General features: G+C 45.1%; 1 protein-coding gene across 2 annotated transcripts in view; it reads right to left on the reverse strand.

Moving 5' to 3' along the window:
- The window catches only part of LOC5512585 (N-acetyl-beta-glucosaminyl-glycoprotein 4-beta-N-acetylgalactosaminyltransferase 1), a 39,122-nt gene extending 27,937 nt beyond the window's left edge, over positions 1–11,185 (reverse strand). Inside the window, exon 1 of one of the 2 annotated variants that reach the window (XR_007307192.1) lies at positions 10,870–11,185. Coding sequence is in view for 1 of the 2 variants with exons in the window: in XM_048724734.1 (XP_048580691.1) it covers positions 10,870–10,981 (112 nt within the window). In the remaining variant the exon portion in view is untranslated. The remainder of the gene's footprint in view (positions 1–10,869) is intronic. The other variant, XM_048724734.1, reaches the window with a different exon arrangement.
- Between the last annotated feature and the right edge of the window lie 10,602 nt (positions 11,186–21,787).

Raw genomic sequence — 21,787 nt, forward strand, 5'->3', positions numbered from 1 at the left:
CCTGTCCTGGACTCACTGTACTGATCTGGTAAGAAATTGTAAGAAATATCCATCTAAAAGTATACTAACATAAAAGGCAACCTCAATATGGGTTTGTCTTTTTGTAAATTCTATTTCCATTTAATTCGAAAATTTATACTTGTTATTTATGATCTGTTTTAAAATAACTTACTTTATTCAAATTTGACTTTCCAAAAAAAAAGAGAGGATAGAGAGAATGTGTATTATAGCGGAGCCAGCGCGGCCGTAGGCCGCGCGCGGAGCTCCATAGGTATAGAAATATGGTATAACTATGCGACTTGGTTTTGTGGTCATTGCGCGGGTACCCTGTGGTGTCACTCGCCAGCCAGCCAGCCAGCCAGTCAGTCAGCCAGTCAGCCAGTCAGTCAGCCGCGCAACTCCCAGGCCTCACTCGGCCCCGTAATGGCGGCTAAATACAAGCACGGAGCAAGGGAAAAGTTCTTGTCATGCGTTGATTATTTCTTTTTGCCTCAAATTTTGTGACTTAAGGATAAAGTCAACTAGAGGAGATCTACTAACATTCATTCACGCAAAGATTTATGTGAGGATATGTCTGGTTTTTGCTAGTAAATTTAAGTTCACATTAAAAAGCGAACAAAACCACAAGAAAGCGACAAAATGCAAGGTGAGTTTCAGACGACGATTTCTTTTGTCTATCGAGGATATGACAGTTATTGGGTTTTTTGTTGTCTTTTTTGTTTGCTTTGAGAATGAGCATAACACCTTTTGTTTTGACATTCTTTGTTCTATCTTTATTCTTGATTCTGTTGAAATATTTCATAAAGGCTTAACCAATATCGTGTTGCATTTGTCATATACTGGTAAAGAAGACCGTTCTTGTCTTTATATCCTGTGCTCTTAGTCCTAAGAAGATACATATCCTTAGAAGATACAGCAACTTTTTCAACTTACAAGAGAAATTTTTGTTACCGAGGATAAAAACAAAACAAAATTCAACCCCTGTTGCAAATATGTATTGTTATTGTCTGCATCTTACATCTCATGTGTTTATTTTTTTTTTCAAATATTTGTGGAAATTAGTCAGATTATAAATGTTTGATGAAAAGGTTGTTTTGAAAGAAATGTTACTCTTTTATGAACCAGGGACTACCTGAGGGCCAAGATGAATGCTAAAGACTGGAAGACATGAGAATTGAAAACGATGTCTTGAAAGACATGTCTGAAAGACAGTAGGGAGTTCTTTTTCACTAGTCATTTGATACCCCCACACACATGGTCCCGGGAAAGGGTGGGGGATTAGACTTTAATAAAAGCCTGTTTCCAAGTTAAGAGTCAAAAACAGTCAATACCACCACCCCTCTTGATATATTCTGGTTAAAAAGTAATCTAAAACCCCACATAACCCCTGACTTCCCCAGGACCATAAGGTAGGGGGTTTAAATGACTAGGGCATTACTATGTGATTCAGCAGTACACACTCAATAGGTTTTTTTTAGAACAAGATACTTATATTATATAAAACTAAAAACATAATTTTGCTTTTTAAATAATAAATCTGTAACGAAAACAGTTTTCTATTAACCTAAAGATAATGGGAAAGGGGATATTTTAGGAAAGTACAGAACATAATTATCACATTGTTGTTATTATATTTTCTTTTCAAACATTTAAAGAAGAGTCATATTTCTTCCTTTTCCTTTTCCCTGTTGACTATTTTTATGCAATTGATGCTCTTTGCTATTTCCCCTCTACACCAAAAATAAATTAATGAACAGATTTAATTTTTAAATTAGAAATTTTCATTTAGTACTTTCACTTATATCTTCTTTTTAGGATTTCCTTTCCAAGTCTCTTTTCCATTACATTTATTTTAAAGGTTTAGATTTATTTCATTGGAATGGTTGGATCCAGGGTTTCTAAAAACACCAAAATATAATGCATTACTGGATGTATATTTATAGATATTAATTTCCATGGGGATGGAAAATCACCACTTAAAATGGTACATTAAAACTTCTTTATTGCATCTTATCTAAAATTGTGTCTGACACTATATTCTATCTTTGAAATCCTGTTTCATCCATTACGTGTTCTTCGCAAGGACAAAGCTTGTCAGAATGTAGCTTTACAAAATGTACATTAATGGAACTTTTATTAAGGGGAAGGGTTTTTTAGGGCAAGATACTTAAACTTTATAACACTAGCAACAACCTTGTTCTTTTTCAATAATAGAATTCTGTTCACATAGCTTGGATAGCATAGACATGGCCTCTTTAGAGGCCTGTGGTGGTGAAAGGGTTAAGATAATGGGAAAGGGGAAATGTCAAGAAATGCTCAATCAAATTATTTTCATAACTGTTATATTTTTTTCAACAAACCTTTCAAGTTGAGTCAATTCACTTTTTTAGTCAATTGATATTCTTTGCTTCATCTCTACCCCAAACATAGACCAATGAAAGGGTTTGGTTTGAAATTAGAAGTTAGCATTTTAGCACTGTCAGTGATGCCTTAGATGTTTTTTTTAGGATTTGCTTCCAAAGTCAATCTGTTTTTTCTTTATTGCATTCATGTTGGAGTAGGCCACCAACAACAAGGCCACTATATGGTAAAGAGTGGGTGCACCAATATGTAATGCATGGAAGGAGATATATTTTTTTATTTTAATTTCCATATATTTTTCTGAATATTCAGTCCAATAAAGGAGAGAATCGCCACTAAATCAATACATAAAAATTACAGTATGGCATCTAAACAGTCTAAATATATTATTTCAAATCTTTGGAATGCTGTTACATCCATGACCTATTCTGCACAAGGGCAAAGCTTGTCGAGTATTGTTTTGATTTAAAAAAATATTTATAATGGAACTTCTATGATAGGACATAAGAATTTACCATTAGACGCTTGACAACTTTGACTGCCATATTCACACCAGAAATTGTGTTTGTTAACTTTGATGTACTGCATTTAAATTATTGAATAAGGCCTGGATCCATTTGGTTGGTACAATAAATAAATCTCAGTAAAGAGCAGAATCCTAGATCCCACAAAAATACCTCAATCAGTCAACACAGAAGGTGTTCAATGCTGGCTCCGCTTTTAGGCAGTGCCTAAATCTATATATTATTGAGTATCCACTGAAGTGGTCGTTTCTCATGTGAACTTTTGGCTGACCAGAAACTATAATACGTTTTATAATCATTACAAAAAAGGCAAGGAAGGTATAAAAGCATGCATATAATGTAAGACTTGCCAGCATTATAGTAATGCACTTTCAGTCCTTGTTAATCTTCCCCACAAGAGCTTTTCTGAAAGATTTAATTAAATCTTTCAGAAAAGCTCTTGTGGGGAAGATTATGCTGCCACTCAAACAGTCTGCTATTTCCCTGTAATAACAACAGTCTGTTATTTCGCTATAATAGATAATTATTATAATGATAAGGAAAATATCCTGAAGTTTTCCTTTTTTCCGCCCTTACATCTGATTGGCTAATCCGCGCGTCTAAAAATAGCCTGATCCTAGAAAACGCCGTGACACTTATATAGTACCCAGCACTAAATTAATATTTGAGGAAATTCATAGCAAGTCTAAAGAGATTCAATACAGAGCAAAGATTGTGACAGAAAGAAATGACTGCCGTCTGAATAGCAACCAGCAGCTTCAGTTGCAAGGTTGGCGTGCAAATTGTGTTATTCAAGTTGTCATTGATTACTATGCTTGTGAAAAATATCTAACTAAGTATGCTGCTAAAGGTGAACCACGGTCACCACTGTTAAAAACTGCCGTCAATTCCATTGTTAATAGACAATGTATTGAGTAGTAGCAATCCTCATAGAGCAATTAAAAAAGTGATAATGAAAACACAAGGTGAAAGAGACTATGCTGCACAAGAAGTAATGCACCATCTCTGTCTTTGAAAATGCATAGTTCCTCATTTATTATTAGACCTATCAGTTTGAATGGATCTCGCAGAGAAAAGAACAAGCCATCTATAGAAGAAAACCATATTTGCTCAGAGAACTCACTGCTTGATGTTTATGCTAATTGTGACAATTATGACAACTCACAAGAAGTAACTAACCTTAATTTTGTGCAATTTGCAACAAAGTATAAAATAGTAAACAACGAGCTTACTAAACAGTATGACAATATTATACCAAGAACTTACTCCTCTAACCCCAATGGACCAAACTTTCCACTGTTCTGTAAATACCAGTTGATAAGATATAAGCCTTGGAACACTAGCCAGACAAATGCTTGGGACAGTGTAAAACCATCGGATGAAAGTTTTATTTTAAAAAATGGCACGAATATTCTCAATACACCATATTCCCATGCAAATGTACCAGATTGGTTTGATAAGCTTCGAACTGTAATTAAACACCAAAAAGATTGTGCAATGGATAATGAGTCTGATCACTTTTAATCTGGAAACATCTGCGAGGAATGGATGATCTTATCTGATCTTTGTACACCATTTGACAATTCAACAAATACCCAGCCACAGCATGATTGGCTTCATGATAGAAGCAATTATACTGCACAACAAATTGGTGAAATGTCAACCTGGATAAAAAGTAAAAGGGAGCAAGTCATCTGTCAAACAACTTATGAACATGTTGATGTTAACAGTTTCAGTGAAATGCAAGCTATTGAATATGATATTATAAAGTCACATTCAGAGGATATTTCTGCAAATAAGAAATCTCTCAATTTCATTTTGCTTGGAGTAGCAGGAACAGGAAAAAGCTGTCTCATAAATGGCATTCGTGCTCTTTTAAGAAGTTCGTGTGTGGTTACAGCTACAACTGGCAAGGCTGCATTTCAAATAAAGGGTGTAACAATTCACTCTTTGTTAAAGCTACCTGTTGGACCTAGAGGCAATAAAGACCTCACCTGCGAATGCCTAAGTAGACTTCAAAATAACCTTAAAGAAGTAAGATACATTGTTATTGATGATTATTCAATGTTAGGCCAAGTTGCACTTGGTTGGGTAGACAGACGCTGCAAACAAGCGACAGGCCATCTTGATCAGCCATTTGGAGGCATTTCTATAATATTAACAGGTGATCTAGGTCAGCTGCCGCCTGTAGAGGACAAACCCCTTTATCATAATCAACCCAGTACTAGCACTGGAGAACAAGGTTACTTTGCATACAAAATATTTGATACTGTAATAAAGCTGACACAATAAAAGTGTTCAGGGTACTGATCCAAGTCAAATGCAATTTAAACAATTACTATTAAGACTGCGAAAAGGGGAATCCTCCATGGAAGACTGGAATGTATTGTTAACACGCCAACCATCAGCCGTATGTAATATAGAAGAGTTTGAATTAGGCTATTCTACGACAATGAAGATGTTAGAAAATATAATGAAATACAACTCGAAACATTGCACCAGCTAATTGCCGTCATTGATGCATGCCATTCTTTTGCTTTAGCCTATAAGGTCAGCTCTGATGAAAAGTCGAGTTTAGAGCCATTTATTTCTCTATCAAAAGGTGCTAATGTCATGCTTATTGTGACGTTGATTGTAATACTACTCCCATTGATTGCGTGATTAATTGTGTGATTAAGCTGAGACAATCATATTGTAATAGGACCCGCAGTTCGGGGGTGTAGGAGCTCACAGATTAAAACAGTAAAAGGAGCTCAGAAATAGCCTAAACCTTTAGTTCTCTTTCTTGCCTTGTAAAGTCTCCTACGACAACGTTACACTTACCATGAATTTGTGGCCTATTGTTGCTCTTTGTAATGGGGCCACAGGAACTGTTGTTGATATTATCAACAACAACAGGCCATCAGCCACACCTAATTTACCCATTGCAGTCATAGTGCAATTTGATCACTATGAGGGATCATCAATTAACAATACAACTCCATCATGTGTTCCTATATGCCCTATAATTGTATCCGCTCACTTAGCAGATGGTCTCCATGAAAGGCAGCAATTACCTCTTAAATTGGCCTGGCCATTAACTATTCACAATCTCAAGGACTCACATTACCAAAAGCTTGGGGAGATATAGGTAAATGCGAGAAAACCCCTGGTATTTCTTATGTTGCTCTGAGCAGAGTCAAAGCATTATCATCATGTGTCATAGAACAAATGACATACCAACGTTTAACTGCACAAAAAACATCACCAACGTTACAATACCGCATAGAAAAAGAGGCAAGACTGAATCTATTAGCACAAAACACCCACACTGCATATTATAATCAAGTAGCTAAGAAAAATAGGTAGTACTACTGAATCATAACTGTGATTTACTAGGAGGCATACAATTAGCTATCTTTGCTTTTGTATGGAAAAATAGTTGTACTCCGAACACACTGTTATCTATGGGTTTTTTTACTCAAGTTTCCTCCTAATTCCCTCTCATTGTTATTAACCAAATTCTTTGCTCAACAAGTCATATTTTTTCTTTCTTTTCACTCAGGTTTGACATAGACACAATGACACAGAAGTGTGTGGATATATCCACAATATTTCTCCGATAAAGAAAAGCACTAAGACCTCATATTTTGACCTCCAACTGCAAACCAAATCAGAGCTTCTGAGGGCCGTTTGTTTTGCACCCAAGCGCCGAGGTGAATTTGAAAGTAAGAGCAAAGCTGTTAGTAAAGTTAAAGAGGTTTGAATCGATTTATAAAGGGAAGAAAGGGTACTTTGGAAGAACAAGCGGAATTCGATGGTGTAACGTAGTGCGTTTTTAAATGGTATTCCAAAAAAATAAATAAAAATGCCCGTTTTACTTACTAAAAATAATGAAGTGCCAGATTATTCCCGTTACTTAGCCATTTTCTAAAAAGTGTAAAAGTGCTGATTTTGATTTTTAGTTGTTCTTTCAAAGAGAGACTTTTGTAGGGTAACGCAGGGTAAAGGCCCTGTCACACGATTTTTTTGCGAGACAGGTCGCAAGAAAAAAAAAAACGTACGTGTTACAGGGCCTTAACGGAGGTTATTTTTTAAACAATCTGTTGCGGTTACATCTTCGAATTCACGCTTAGCAGAAATATCTATTGTATTGTGTTCATATCAATCAGTTGTAAAACCTGCAAAGTTCACCATCCACTGAGAATTTTTGATCTTGGAAAAAATGCGGTGACGGAGGTTACGCTCTTATCTCTACGCTCCAATTTGGTATTATTTAAATTGATTTAATAAAGTAAGGGCCGTGGGCTTTAGTTTGGGCTTGCTATTATCATTCATCATCCAAACTTCCTGCTTGAAAAATATATGTTAATTGAGGTAACGGAGGTTATAAAGAAATTTTGGACATTGCATCAAAAATGGGGGAAAATTAGGCACGGTAATAGCTTATCATTTTTTCTATAGGGAAAGAACGTTGTTCCCTGTGGTCATTTTATTTGAAAGTGATGTCACTTTGATTTGCCCCTGTAAACCTCCTTACTGCCAAGACTATTTATTGAAAGTTCGGCTATGACATGGGAAAATGGGCAAAACAGCAGGGCAGCTTTCAAGTGCAGCAAAATAGAGAATATTTACTCAATAAAGTTGTATACCGTTTGAAAGGTCTAGCTTGTACCTTGGAAAAACATCAATATGTGATCTTGTAGGATATTATTCTGTCCACTTTAACAAAAAGACAGGTTTTTATCGTAATGTGTACATTTAGGGTAGAATGGGTGTTTGAAACTCAATAGCGCATAGACTAATCTATCAGCCGTTTATTTGACTGTATCCTTTGTCTGGTTTGGAGAGGTAAAAAAGTTTTTATTATCTTTTGAATATAATTGTTTCTCTGCAATATTGAGTGCTTTTAAAAAAGAGAATACCTTCAAGTGAATATGTTTCGCTACTGAAATGGTATCTAACTTATTGGGCCAGCGGGTTGTAGCCAGGATATTGAGTAGTAACAGAATATTATTTAATCAACAAAATCTTGAACCTCCTCGTTTCTTTAGAGACCGTTGCAGTAACTGAAAAGAATTTTTTTAATTACGCCTCCTCTTGTTTTTTATTTTTCAAATAAAAATGTAGAAAGAAGACCACCGGACAGCCTCTATCTACTGGTGTGCGCCTGACCTTGTGGTCTGCGTCGACAGTTGTTATGTTGCTTGTTTCCAGTCCCAGAACTCTGTCACTCTAACAGAACGATTTAGAGAAAGTCTAGTATCAATTTTACTATAGAAAATTCATTGTCTGAACCTGAAAGGGGAGGTTTAATATTATATCAATACTGTAAGATGAATATTGGTTCGAAGGGAATAAAGAGTACATATTTCTGTTTTAAGTATAGTCTTGGACCAGTTTGCAGCGCAGCCTCGTTTATTTTAATTTAGCTATTGAACGCTCCTTTGGGGTTATAAAAGTTGCTTACAATCTGTGGCTTGTTATTCGAGTTTGACGTGAAGACTGAGCGTTTTGCAGTATTTTAGACTTTATCGGGATTTTAAGCACAATGCGCTTATTTTCTGTACGTTAGGTAGAAGTATAACCATCAAGAAGGATTACAATTTTCACGACGTAAAAATAACTATATGTACTTTAGGCTAGTTATGAATTGTTAAAGGCAGCCTTTAGTATATTTTTTCTCTGTGAAAATTGAGATTTTCAGCGCAATTGAAAGGATCGACTTGATTAAAATACAAATAACTATTATTGTATGGTTCCACTAATGGAACTCATTAGAAACGTACACAGCCAGGCATAGGTATGTTTTATCTACTTTGTCTAGGTTTTAAGCAAAATGCGCTTATTTCCTGGTCGGGGTCAAGAGGTTTAAGCACGTTTTGCTCAAGTTACAGTATTTTAAGTTCCCTGCTAGCAGAGGCCTCTTTTCTCTGTACTTCGCTTGGCTGGCGTTCGCGTGGAAAAGATACCTCTGCCATGGGTCGCAAGTTCGTTTGATCAAACCGCCGTCCACGATCGTGGACGGGAGATCCAGAGCGCATGCTCCGTTCATTAATTACTGGCCACTATTTGATCCCACAATGACTAGCGCATGCGTGAAGCGTATATCCGCTGTGGGATAATAAGCCCGTATTCTAAACGGCGTCCTTCGTAGAAATATCACGCGACGAATTATAAAAGAAGCCATTCAATGCCTTGTCTTCTTTCAGAATTGTCTCTCGTTTGACTAACGAGTCAATCTACCGTTTACAGCTTTTGTATATTCTTCTAGAATTAGCTGATCTAAGTTTACCAAAAAGTTTTGTAACATTTTCTTCGAGTCCAACTGTGCGATATTTACATTGAAGAAAATCGCCTGCCCAGATGTCTTGGAATTTATTTCACAATTAAGACAAAACTCGTCTTTGCTGTGTTTGCTGTTCGATTTTTTTAGTGACGTTTTAGGTTATTGAAATTGAACAGTTGTTTGTTTTTTTGTTTTTTTTAAGAGGAGAACTAAACGGAGTTTGATTCATAACTTGCGACAAAAGTTAGCATATTGACGGCTTTCGCGCGATGGTACGGGTTTTGGCACGTCATGCGGTCGCTTAGAAACGCTCACGCATGCGCAACGAAAACAGTTTCGACCCATAGCAGAGGTCTCTTTTCCTTGCGAACGCCAGCCCAGCGAATTACAAAGAAAAGAGGCCTCTGCTAGCAGGGAATATTTTAAGCATAATGCGCTTAAAGTCTCATGTTTCAAGCAAAATTTGCTAACTCCGAATTAACATTGACTCGTGTCAAGTAACAGAATATTATTGAATCAACAAAATCTTGAACCTTCTCGTTTCTCTAGAGACCATTGCGGTAACTGACAAGAATTTTTTAATTAAGCCTCCTCTTATTTTGTATTTTTCAAATCCGTCGAAATAAAAATGAAGAAAGAAAACCACCGGACAGCCTCTATCTGCTGGTGTGCGTCGGACCTTGTGGTCTGCGTCGACAGTTGATCATGAAATAAAATCTTTAAAAGAAAAAGTAGACAACAACGTAATTTGTTTATTTTTTTTTTATAAAAACAAAAATGATTTCCAAAACAGCAAATATCAAAACCAAATCGGTTGAAATTGAAACCAAATCCGTTAAAATAAAATCCAAATCGGATAAAATGAAAACTCCTGGGCCAAATAACAATATTTGAAATAACATCTGAACTCTCTAAAGCAACAGACAACAACAGACACATACACTTTTTTTATAAGAAAGTCTAATTTTCAGTTGAGGCTGGGCCGTTCCTATTTTTGGGACATGTTAAGGCTGAATATGTTCTTAACAAAGCTCTTAAATTTTATTGTATATTATTAGGAAGTGAATTAAACTTATGATTAACAGCAATTATAAGGTTGTTACTTATAACCACAATTTGATTCTGCATTTTAGAACACATCAGGATTAAAAAAGAATTTTTTTAAATTTGGTGAAATCTCAGGCTGTACGTTCTTATAAAAAAGTTCTTATAAAACAAAAATAGTGCATAAGCAGATAAGACAATAACATTTTTTATAGGACCTGCCTTCTAGAACAGTCCTTATAGTACATGGTGTATTTTGTATTACTATTTTGTCTTCTCAGAAAGTACGTTTTTATAAAAAAAGTTCTTATAAAACAAAAAGAGTGTATAAGCAGATAAGGCAATAACATTTTTTATAGGACCTGCCTTCTAGAACAGTCCTTATAGTACATGGTGTATTTTGTGTTACTGTTTTGTCTTCGAAACAAACTTCTCTTGTGTAACTCATCTGCCTATCCATTCAATGCACCAATAGAGTTGAGTACTATAGCACTTCATCATGGTAAAATAACGTAACGCAAGAAAACCAAGAAAATATTTAGCAAGTAGTGTTTTTGTGTGGGAACACACAAAAACAATAGAACAAATATTTTAAGGGGTAAATATTCTAAAACGAGGTTGATAATAAGATACGAGGTCTGGGGCGACTCCTCTGGAAATTATTTGGCTCACCTGTAATTGGGAAAATATTTCTTTCTCCAGAGAAATAAACAGTGTAAGATAGATACATCGCGTAGATTAATGCAGCGTAAAAGAACAATCGTCTGAAAAGATGCGGGTCCATATTATTTCTGGGAATTTCTTTTTTGTTTTATAAACACAATCATTCTTGTTAAATCGCCTGCTTTTCTACTCAACCACGTTCACAAGTGCAGAAGCCAGTTCGTAAGCCCTAACAGGATTGGCTAGGTTATCTCATTGTTCTATTGTATTCTCGTTCTTCTGATCACTACATGACCCCACCAAGTTAATCGATCCATGACACTTGTGATATACGGGCATTTTATCCCTAGACAGGTAACCCTAACATAAATATTCATACTCTGTTGCTATTAGGGTAGTAATTTCATTACTACATATGATAGTCATTTATTTATTTTCACTCCTTTTATCTCCGTTAAGATTACGGGGTGCCTTGAAGTGAAAATTCTATCGATAAAAATATTTTTGCATCTTTAAATTCCCCACTACATTACCTTTATTATAGCAAGGAAAAATGTTTGGATTTTTATTATCTTCTCGATATAATAAGAAAAAACGAATTTGTCTTGAAGACTTTGTGTAAGCATCAAGGTGTTTTAATCCTTTAATCTTTTTATCACTTACTGGAACCCTGTGTTCCCTACATCCGGACTTTGATTACATTTGCATATGAACAAAGAAAAATATCCCAAAAGCCGAACACAGTTTGGTAGGTGTGTATGTGGTGATTGACATAAGCCATAAAACGTTAAGATCTACCCGATAGTTTAGACACATTTACTCTCCTGCGCAGCCGTCCTTAGTGTCAGTCGCTGCCCAAGAGACTAAGACACATTAGGGATTTTTTAGGGATGTGATTGGCTGAAAACAAGCGCGTGATTAAAACCCGTTAAAAATAAAGCATTTAATAAAACCTAGAAACAAAAAGGATTATCGTATTCCCCATTTATTAAGCTTTCCAATGACATAACACACAGGGAGCTCACCTACACGGTCTGGGTAGTTTTAGTTTTTTTTCGGAGCCTTCCTACGGTTTAAATAAAGTTCCGAACCGCGTTGCGTTGTTGTTTTACTGCGTATGAGCCGCTTGTCTGCCCGACGCTGTCTGGCGCTTGTCTCATTGGTTACCTTAAGGTATGTCGTGACAAGGAAGCCATTTCGCAGTCGAGACGACAGCCGCTAGACCCAGACAGCGCCAGGCAAACAAGCGGCACATCCACAGTAAAACAATAACGCAAAGCGGTTCGGAATTTTATTTAAACCGTAGGAAGGCTCCGAAAAAAAACTAAAACTACTCAGACCGTGGAGGTGAGCTCCCTGTGCATAACATATGAACATATTCGATTAAATCTGACGCGCGTATCAACATGTTTCCTCGACACTTTGGGTCGGCACCCGGTAACCTTAAGTAGCCATCAAATGAAGCCCAAATTTGTTCAGTTCAGATTTTCAGAATTATTTTTTTTTTCCACTTATTGCATGGCTGGGAGTGTGTCGGCGGCGAGGTATAAGTTCAAAGAGAAAGTGATCTGTCACTTATCACAACATTGGCCGTTAATCATAAACTCTTACGCACCCGCGCCCTAACGGGACAAACTCGTACCCAGTCGTTTTCTGCTGTTGCGTGGACATCCACAGGAATCCTGAAGCGAGGACGGAAAAACAAATAACGACTGGCAGATTACAGATCCAAGATGGCGGACTAAATCGGCGAGCAAAAATGTTACGAAGATTTTATCAAGTGGTTTTGATAGGTGCGGGGTAGGGCGGGGAGATGCATTTGCTTTGAGGTTACCAAGCCGACCGAACTGTCAGTTGAGTGCACGACTGGTCGGTTCAAGCATCGTGACATAGCGCTCAAGTCAGCGAAGTGGAAGTTCATTGATTTAGAGCATTTTCTCGATATTTAAGGGCCGAATTCTCGGAGACCTGGGGCTTCAAAGAATGCTCTAGGGTGCAATCTTCTCTATATTACTCACTCGTCTTGTGTATGGGTGGTGAAAGGTGAACCAGTGAGTAAAATAGTCCCATAGTAATCAGGAGAGATCCCAAGAGACAAGAATAAAGTGAGTCCACCATGAAATCTGTTTTCTTTAATTTTCTTTTTTTTTTTATAAAAATCCTCTTGCGTACTAGAATGTAGAATACAAACCGAGTGCTTGGGTTACCTGTGGTTTCTGAGCATGAAAGATATGCACGTGCGCGACTGAGCAAAGGAAAACAAAGGGCTAAAGGAGGCAATATGTTATGCGTAGGTCACAGCTGCTGTGCATAATGATGTGCATGATTACACTACTATTGCAACACGCTAATTCCCAAGAGAAGGGGGGGACCAGGGGGTTTCAGAGAAACTAGTGGGAGGCGCGGATCGCCCCTCCGGGCCTCCCAGCCCCGTCTCCATATATCAGGCGTATAATGTTTCACGTACATGAATAATCGGCAAAAGCTAATGTAGGCCAAATCGATTTCACGTACATAAGCTTTTGGCAATTGCTAATGTAGGCCAAATCGATTTCACGTACATAAGCTTTTGGCAATTGTAGGCGCGTTTCGCGTGCATGAATAATTATTAGGGCTGCCAGCCGGTGGGCGTTTCGCGTGCATGAATAATTAATTAGGGCTGCCAGCCGGTGGGCCTTTCGCGTGCATGAATAATTAATTAGGGCCAAGGACTTGCAATTAGACATCCGTCTGTCCTGTGGTATACCGAGCGTTCGAAGGATGAGGTACGGAAGGGATTATTGCGGGTGGCTAAAGTTCGGCCACGAAAACACATGCGGCCGAAGGTGCATGGACCCCTACTGCAAGGTGCACCTCCAAAGACTCCGTAAGGACATCCCCCTCCCCGTGCCGTGCAGGATCTGCGGCGTAGGGACTCGGTCGGAGACGCGGTTGTGCCGCCCCTGCGGAACGAATCGTGTAGGGCAGAGGATGCGTGGCGTCGAGAGGCGCGCTCGGAAATGGTTCGCACTCGTCCTGTCTGACATCGCAGCCCGCGGCGCGGGCAATTGATGTTGGGTGGCACAAGGCATACCCAAACGTCCTGTCCGACACCGCGGCCCGCGGTACGGGCGATCAGGGACTGGGTGGCACAAGGCATACCCAAACGCTCGTCCCGCCGGCTGCGGTAAGGGCAGTTAGAGACTGGGTGGCACAGGTCATACCCGAACGCTCGTCCCGCCGGCTGTGGTACGGGCAATTAGAGACTGGGTGGCACGGGTCATACCCGAACACTCGTCCCACCGGCTGTGATACGGGCAGTCGGAGACTGGGTGGCACAGGGTATACCCAAACATGGACGCTTATATAGAGGAGATTCTCAATAGCATGCGTGACAAAGAGGCGCCCGCCGTACTGGCAGGGCTGGTCCAGAACATCCTGCACGAGGACATCCCCGACGATGTCAAACACAGGCTGCTTAAGCCGCTCGTACCGGAGAAAGTGTGAACAGAGGAAGTCGACCCTTTGCTGCCGGGACGGCGGCAAGAGGGCCCAGAGGGCTTAGACCCCGAGGAGTACTATTCTCTCTTCGTCGGCGGCGCCCATCTTCGGTTCCCAAGCGTGGATGCCACTCTTCGGGGCCAAGACATAAACGCCAGTGTTTACCAGGAGATACGAGATCTTGGTGGAACAGGTGTCATTGCTCTAAATCCGGCTATGCGGGGGCCTGGTATTAATGAAGACGGCTCGGTGTGGTGGGTCTCGCACGAGCGGGAGCCTCTGCGGGCAAACGCAGTGCTGCCGCTGGTGCTCGAGATGGTGGACCCCGACCGGCGTTACAGACTATTTACGGTCGTTGGTAAGGCCCCCGCAGAGCCATTGGCGCCCATCACAGAGGAGGAAGGGCGCTCGGAGCACAAGATCGGTGGGTCGTTAGTCAAAAGAGGGGGCCAAATCGCAGTCGGTGCCCTGGAAGGCATCGATGCGGGTATTTGGGAGAAAGGACGAGAGTACCTCGTCTACGTGAGTTACGAGCTTCGCCCTCTACCTGAGCAAAATGGTGAGCCTGGGCCAATGTTTGAGCGAGAGGGGAGTGACGCCTTCGTTAACTGTGTTGTGAGCCATGTTGCCGACTTCTTGAGGAATCGCGGCACCTCGCGCTCCCTTGGTCTAACCAAGACACGAGGCAAGATCCTCGAGCGATTTGACAAGAAGCTGGCCACTACGGGATGCACCAAAGAAGACCTCTTTGAGATGGAAAAGAAGCTCGAGGTAAAGCTAGTAGCCGTGGACGCCCTGGGTAACGTCCTGTGGGACTCGGGGAAGTACGAGACTAAGACGAGGATCACCATCCCTTGCCACAATAACCACGCCTGGGCGGAGCTTCCGACTGAACCACCTGCAATCGCGAGCGTCCACGGCCTAGGCTTCGAAGCTGAGAGGGAGCTTCGTTCGTTATGCCAGGGGGAGGCAATGCCTCGCGCCACCAGTGCCGCCACAAAGACGCGCGAGGCGAAGGTGCGAGAGGTGCTCATCCGCTTTATAAACAGGGCGATCCCCAGAAGCACGAGGGTCTGGCTGTGTGGGCGTGTTATAGTCACGCACGAAGGCAAACTGTACCGATCGGGACAAGACGGATGGGCTATCGACAAGGCGTTTACAGACGAGACTGGACATGATCCTCAATGGCTCCCTGATGATCACCCAGCCTACCAAGAGTACACCGAAGCTACGCACTCGATGGGCGGCGCAATAGGGTATCGCTTCAAGAAGTGGACCCAAAGAGAAAACATCAGGCCAAAGCCTCTTAAATACAGGGACGTCTGGCGAGCGGCGCAGGTTGAGTCCAAAGTGTGGAATAGCAAGGAAAACTTAGGGGCGCGGCCTCATGCGCACATCGACATGCGTGCAGCGTACCTAGGATGCGAGGACAGTGTCTTCGGCGGCGCCTCGGACTCCATTGATCTGGTACGGAGATACGGCTTCCCTACGAACGTGTATCATATCGCGGATGTTGCGGGACGGCTATTGAGCGAGATTCTTCAACTGACCGGGGCCATTCAGCTGACCGAGTGGGGGTTTTCTGAGGCCTGCCACCCCTACACTTCCGGGAGGGTAGGGCAGCACTTGGAACAAAACGAGGGCTGGATCACCACGCCAGAGCTCAAGGACCTGCTAGACTCGGGTGACCTCGTCATGGCCGCGGCGAGGGAGGTGTTGTATAGCGTCGGAAAAAAGGAACTCCATCAAGTTCCCCCGCTACAGCCCTGGCGGCGAAGACTCGCAGGGTCGAGATCTCGCTGTCCGTTTCGTAGGCAAGTGCGTTCGCCATGGCGACGAGTCCTCGATCGTAGTCCGCGACCATGAAGAAGCCGCGTATCTGATAAACCTCCTTGCGGGCACCGACCGCTTACTTAACCTCGAGCATGCCGATGGGGCTCATCTGATCCAATACAAAGACGATGTCCGGCGCTCACAATGGTACCATATCAGGGCCTTCGTCTTGGCGTACACAAACATAGCGTTGCGACGCATGTTGAGGCGGATCCCTCGCGAAGACGTCCTCCGAGTGTGCACAGACGCCATATACGCAAAGGCGGTGCCCAGTGGTGTGAAGCTCGTGGAGCGAAATCCGAGGTATGGAGAGTGGCGCCACAAGAGGCCTGGGTACGAGTGGCGGCCCGGAGCGGCTTGGGGTCCGAAGAGGTCGGGGTGCTTGGCTAGGGAGCCAAGCACTGCGCCGAGTCTGCCGTGCGATCTAGTGGCCGCAACCTCTGCGAGGATGTATCTAGCCGGCCAGGGAGGATCGGGGAAGACCGAGTGGGCGGTGAGCATGTTCCGCGGCGGCAACGTTGTGGTGCTCACCCCCGAGAACGACCTCGCCCACGACCATCGCAACAACCCGCGCCTCGCGTGCGCGGGGCGCGCTCAAACCTACCACCACTACCTCTGCATACCAGCGGAGAAGCCGATAGAGGAGTGGAGACCTTCCGAGCTGGGGCACAAACTCGACCGCCTCGCAGAAGTGATTATCATCGACGAGTGCTGTAAGGTACAGACTAAAGTGCTACGCGCCATCCTAGGGTATCTCGCCACGCGGCCGTGTCAGGTAGTGTGTTGTGGCGACTATGGGCAGGTCCCGCCCTGGGGAGATAAAGAGGGGCCTCACGATATGCTCAAGGAGTGGGTACAAGGGAACATCCGCTGTTTCGAGTCCGACTACCGCTGCCTGTGTGAAGACTGCGGAAAGCCGTACAGTACATGCGACTGCGGCTCTGCCGCGCCCTCCTCCAGGCTCCACGACATAAAGGGCCGGATTTGGTATCAGCCAGACTCCCAACAGCTTGAGGTGTTTCGAGAGGAGTGGGATGGGGTGGCGTTCGACGCGGGGATCGAGCAGGCCCACTCAAGCGATATGTGGGTGTGCTCGACCAACAAGATGGGGGCCCTTGTTCAGCAGCGATTGGTAGAGCACCACAGGAAAAACTACCCCCGGTTGCCAGCAACCATCCGCTTTGACCCCGATCCTAGCATCGCGCATCGTTATCGCAAGCAAGGGCGGCCGGTGCCCGTGCCAGGCAAAAGGGGCGAGAAGGTCGACGCGTACAAAGGCACGGTAGTCGAGGTCTCTCTCGGCGTGGTCCTTAACGGGCTTCCCCTCGAGTGGAAATACGCGGGCTGGGGGACAGTCCACCGGGTGCAGGGCAAGACTATCCAGACTCCAAGGCGTCTGTTTATCATAGACCACAGCTTAGAGGGCTGGATCACGAATGCTGTATACACCGGCATCTCCCGCGTGCGGCTCGCCGACCAGATAGTCCGCGTGATCCCCCCCGATGACACCCCAGGTGCCTTGGTTCCCACAGGACTGCAGGCTACGCCCAGTGAAGAGCTCATTATAGCGCGAATCAAGCGATACGCTATAGACGACAGGCAAAAGGGTCGCACGAAGTACACGGGGCCGCACCACGTTCTGACGGTAGACCACGTACTCGGCATGATTGCTGACGCGGAAAAGAAGTGCACGCTCTGTGGCACTCATCTTCTGCTTAAGGGGTACACCAAGAGTCATCCCCAATGCTTCAGTATCGACAGGCGGGACGACAGTCAGGGTCACTACAAGTGGAACGTCAGACTCACGTGCCTTAGCTGCAATAGAAGGCACAAGCGCTGATCACGCTAGGGTGACGCTAGCGCGACCAGCAGGTTTTTTTTGGTCGCGCTGGCGTCACGCTACGCAACTGCGAACGCGTGAAGCCGTGCTTAGAGTACGCCGTGTAATACAACACTGGCTGTCCGGGCTCCATGACCCTCTTTAGTATTGGGTATGCCTTGCTTTTCCACCACGGGTCTGTCGCTCGCCATCGGCCCTTGTCCTGAAGGTCTTCCTCGTTTACGGCGATGTACACCTCCGTTCCGACCTCTAAGGGGACCTCTAAGGGGGGTTTTTCGGCTTTGAGAGGCACGCGCCTTAGCTTTATGGCGTCCTTAGGCGCAAAGCCAGTCATGCGAGTCTTCGTTGCGTTCATGTCCGAGATGACGATTGGCAAAGCAGTAACCCACTCGCGGTTTGTCTTGCCGGATGCAAGCTCCTTCGAGTACTGCGCACGAAATAGGCGCTGCGCCAGCCAGCGATGGAAAGACTCGGCGAAAGCTTGGCTCCTGTGGTGCCCTGGCTCAGCCCGTCAGACCTCCACCCCGTGGTCTGTTAGGAGCTTCGTGGTAGCACCCTTGAACTCCGTGCCGTCATCAACCATAAGGACTTTAGGCCATGCGAGAGGTCCCTCTGCATAGATGCCAGCGAGTTCGCGGGAGACGACGGCCGCGCTCTTAGTCAGCAGTGGGCGGGCGGCTTTATATCGTGAAGCAACGTCAACGACAGTCAGGGCATACTTGTACCCGCGGTCGGTTGGCAAGAATAGCAGGTCCGACTGGTGGATACGGTTTGGTATCTGCTCCGAGAAGTGGGCGTAGTTAGTCGGAGGAGGGGTTGTCTGTGTGTAGCCCCCGACGGGCTGCGAGCTTACCCACCTGCGCACTCGATCTATGGAGGCTGAGCCCTCGGGAAGTTTGGCATGCAGAGCGGTCACTCCCTGGAAGCCACCTCTGGCGTAGTATATAGGACGAAGGAACGCATCGAGTTCTTCGTCGGACACGCGATGCATTGCAATGCGTTGCAACAATGTATCAGTCTCCAACAGGCGGTTGACGTCTGCTACGCGTATACGTATACGCGTGCGTATACGCGTGCGTATACGTACGCCGAAGGCGTAGCATGGAAAAAGACCGCCTAGACACAGGAGCCCGTCTCGACGGCAGCTGCATCACAGCAAGCGGCTAGCTGCGTAGCCGATGGCGAGAGCGCCGGCGCCAATGTACGCCAACTCGGCGTTCTTCTGCGTTTTGCTGGGGATGTAGTAGTCGGACAGCTCGGGGGCCCGCATCGACTCCAGGGATTGTTTCGGCCGGGTCTGGTTGTAGAGTTTGAGCGCGTAGTCGGTGTCGGTGAAGTTCTGCTTTGCGAGGGACCCTCTCTCGCGACTTTGAGCTTGCCAATCGAGGATTTTTTGCCGCCGCTGTTGGTAGCGTCCATAGTCTTGTTGGTATTTCTCTAGGGCCTTGTCGTGCCTCTCCTTCTCAGCAAAGGCGGGGCTCTCATCCTTCGACAGGAACTTTGCGAGGTAGTTGCCATCAACGAATGCATTCGCGTTTAGGACGGCGCCGCCAACCAAAATCGCGATAGAGGCCATGTGTGTGCGAAGCACACTTCGCGTGCTGTGTGTATGCGCAAAGCGCGCACGAGTCTAATACACGGCCTACATGGGCAGGATCTTCTGGTCCTCGAGGTAACCCTTCAAAGCGACAGCACCTGCAACGGCGGCAGTCATTTTTGCGTAGTTCATGGCGTTCGCGGATGGGTCTTTGGTCAAGTCTTCGCGCAAGACCTTGCGCTCAACCCAGCCGATACCGGCGACGAGGGCGGTTATGACTGCGGCGTCGGTGATGGTCTTTGTAATCTTGCTTTGCTGCGTCGTCGACATTATATGCACGGACGTGCGGATATGGGTGGGGCCCTTGTGTTTAAATGTCTGCTTACTCCATGGATAACAGCCGAGGGAGCGTGAAGCGCCGTCGCCGGAACGCGATCCTTGATCTGCTGTGCGGCCGCCAGCGGCGGCCTTGCGGGCGGAGTCACGTCGTCGGCCGCTACATGCGGATCGGTAGCATGCGGATCGGTAGCACGCTGGTTAGCAGCTGGTGTACGAGTGAACGCGGCAGCCAGCTCCCGCCTACGTGTGTAGAGGCCGATCAATGACACTAGAAGACCAGCGAGCCCGATAACCGAGCTAGCCGACCAAGCAGAGTTGCTTTCCGGGGCTGGTGTGTGTGTGATGTGAGCGCTTGCCGTTCCGGCGGCGGCATCTTCGGCGCGCGCGCGCAAGCCCTGCGGCTCGCTCGGCCCCAGGGCCACCGGCGACTGCACGACACGAAGTGCCTCTTTCTTCGTTCTGTTAATTCGGTTCCACTTTGCCAAGCGCCTTCCGGCTTCGACTCGCCCAGGGTGTTTAGGTCGGGTCGCGGGTGGTTCGGGGCTCGTGATTCTCTCCGCCAACGCCGAAGGCGCACGAGCAGGTTCTTGAGCAGGTTCCACTGACGTTCCGGCAGGCTGGGCACTAGTACTTCCTTGAGGTTCCTCCATTTGTGTGTGTGTCTGCGTCGACGCGCACACAAGCGGCGTCAACTACTTGGTACCAAGAGGTAGAAGAAGTGGCAAGCTTTCAAATGAACGTCTATTCTGGGATGGCAGACTCGCCACTGTCCGTGTGTCGTTCCTGCAGGCAAACCACAGGTGAGTCCGCGGCTGCTACCTCGCGTTGACACCGCGTGTCAGCGCTTGCCGTTCCGGCGGTGTTCACATGACGTGCTATGTGTAACGCCCCGGCGGCTAAAGCCATCAAACGACCGCAGCGTAGAGCCAGGCTTCCGCACAATGTGGGAGCTCGTTGTTGACGATGAGGTCGGACACTAGGTCATTGTGAAGATCGACCACACTGTCTATCGGCAGCGCCATGCCTACTACCTTGGTCGTAAGATTCAGAAAGCTGTCTGCCAGGGCGTCTGTAGTCCGGCTGACTAGAGCGGTCTCGTATCGCCTCTCGTACTTCCTCACCTCCTCGGCGCTCATGCGTTTGACGTCGTCGTGAGTCAGGGTCTTGCCTACCATTTCTCTCGACTCCCCCGAGGCTACGAGAATCGCGAGTTTTTCCCTTGCGTCTGCTATCTCAGTTTGCTCACCTCCGGTTGCCGTTCCGGCAGGATGCGTCGAGCAGTCCAACGACTCGACGGACGGGAGGCCTGCGGCGCCCCCCTCAAGAAGACTCTCAAATTATTTGTCGCTCATCATGTCGTGGCTAAGGTGCAACACGTGTGTATACGTACGTATATGTGCACACACACGTTATGCCCTAGGGCGGTGGTTACCGTTCAACTAGGGCGATGGTGTAAGGGTGACGCAAGCAAAACTCTAACTTCGAGAACTTTTTCGTCTTAAGGGCCTTCATGTACTCTTTCATCTTGACGAACTAGAACGCGAAAACCGAGAGCTCGAGAACCAAAAGCCGCTAAGAGAGCGCATCAAAGCCATCTTCAAAAAGTACGGCTTTACCGTCACCGCTATCGGGTTGGCCGTAGCGACGACGATCGCGGCCATTGTGACGTCGCTCGGCAAGTCGCTCTCCTCCGTGGCCAGAGGGGTCGGTAACGGGCTTAAGGCCATCGGGAAAAAGCTGGGCGAGCTTCTCCCCGGGCTAGTAGGCAGCATCGCGAACTTCGTGTTTAAGGCTGCAGGGGAAGCGGTGAAATTCCTTGGCGAAAATGCGTGGCTGCTCATTCTAGCCGTAGCCGCGTTCTTGGTTCGTCGAATGCAAAGCAGTCATCGGAACAAGTA

Source organism: Nematostella vectensis, chromosome 3 (genome assembly GCF_932526225.1).
Source record: "Nematostella vectensis chromosome 3, jaNemVect1.1, whole genome shotgun sequence".
In the NCBI taxonomy this organism is placed as follows: domain Eukaryota; kingdom Metazoa; phylum Cnidaria; class Anthozoa; order Actiniaria; family Edwardsiidae; genus Nematostella; species Nematostella vectensis.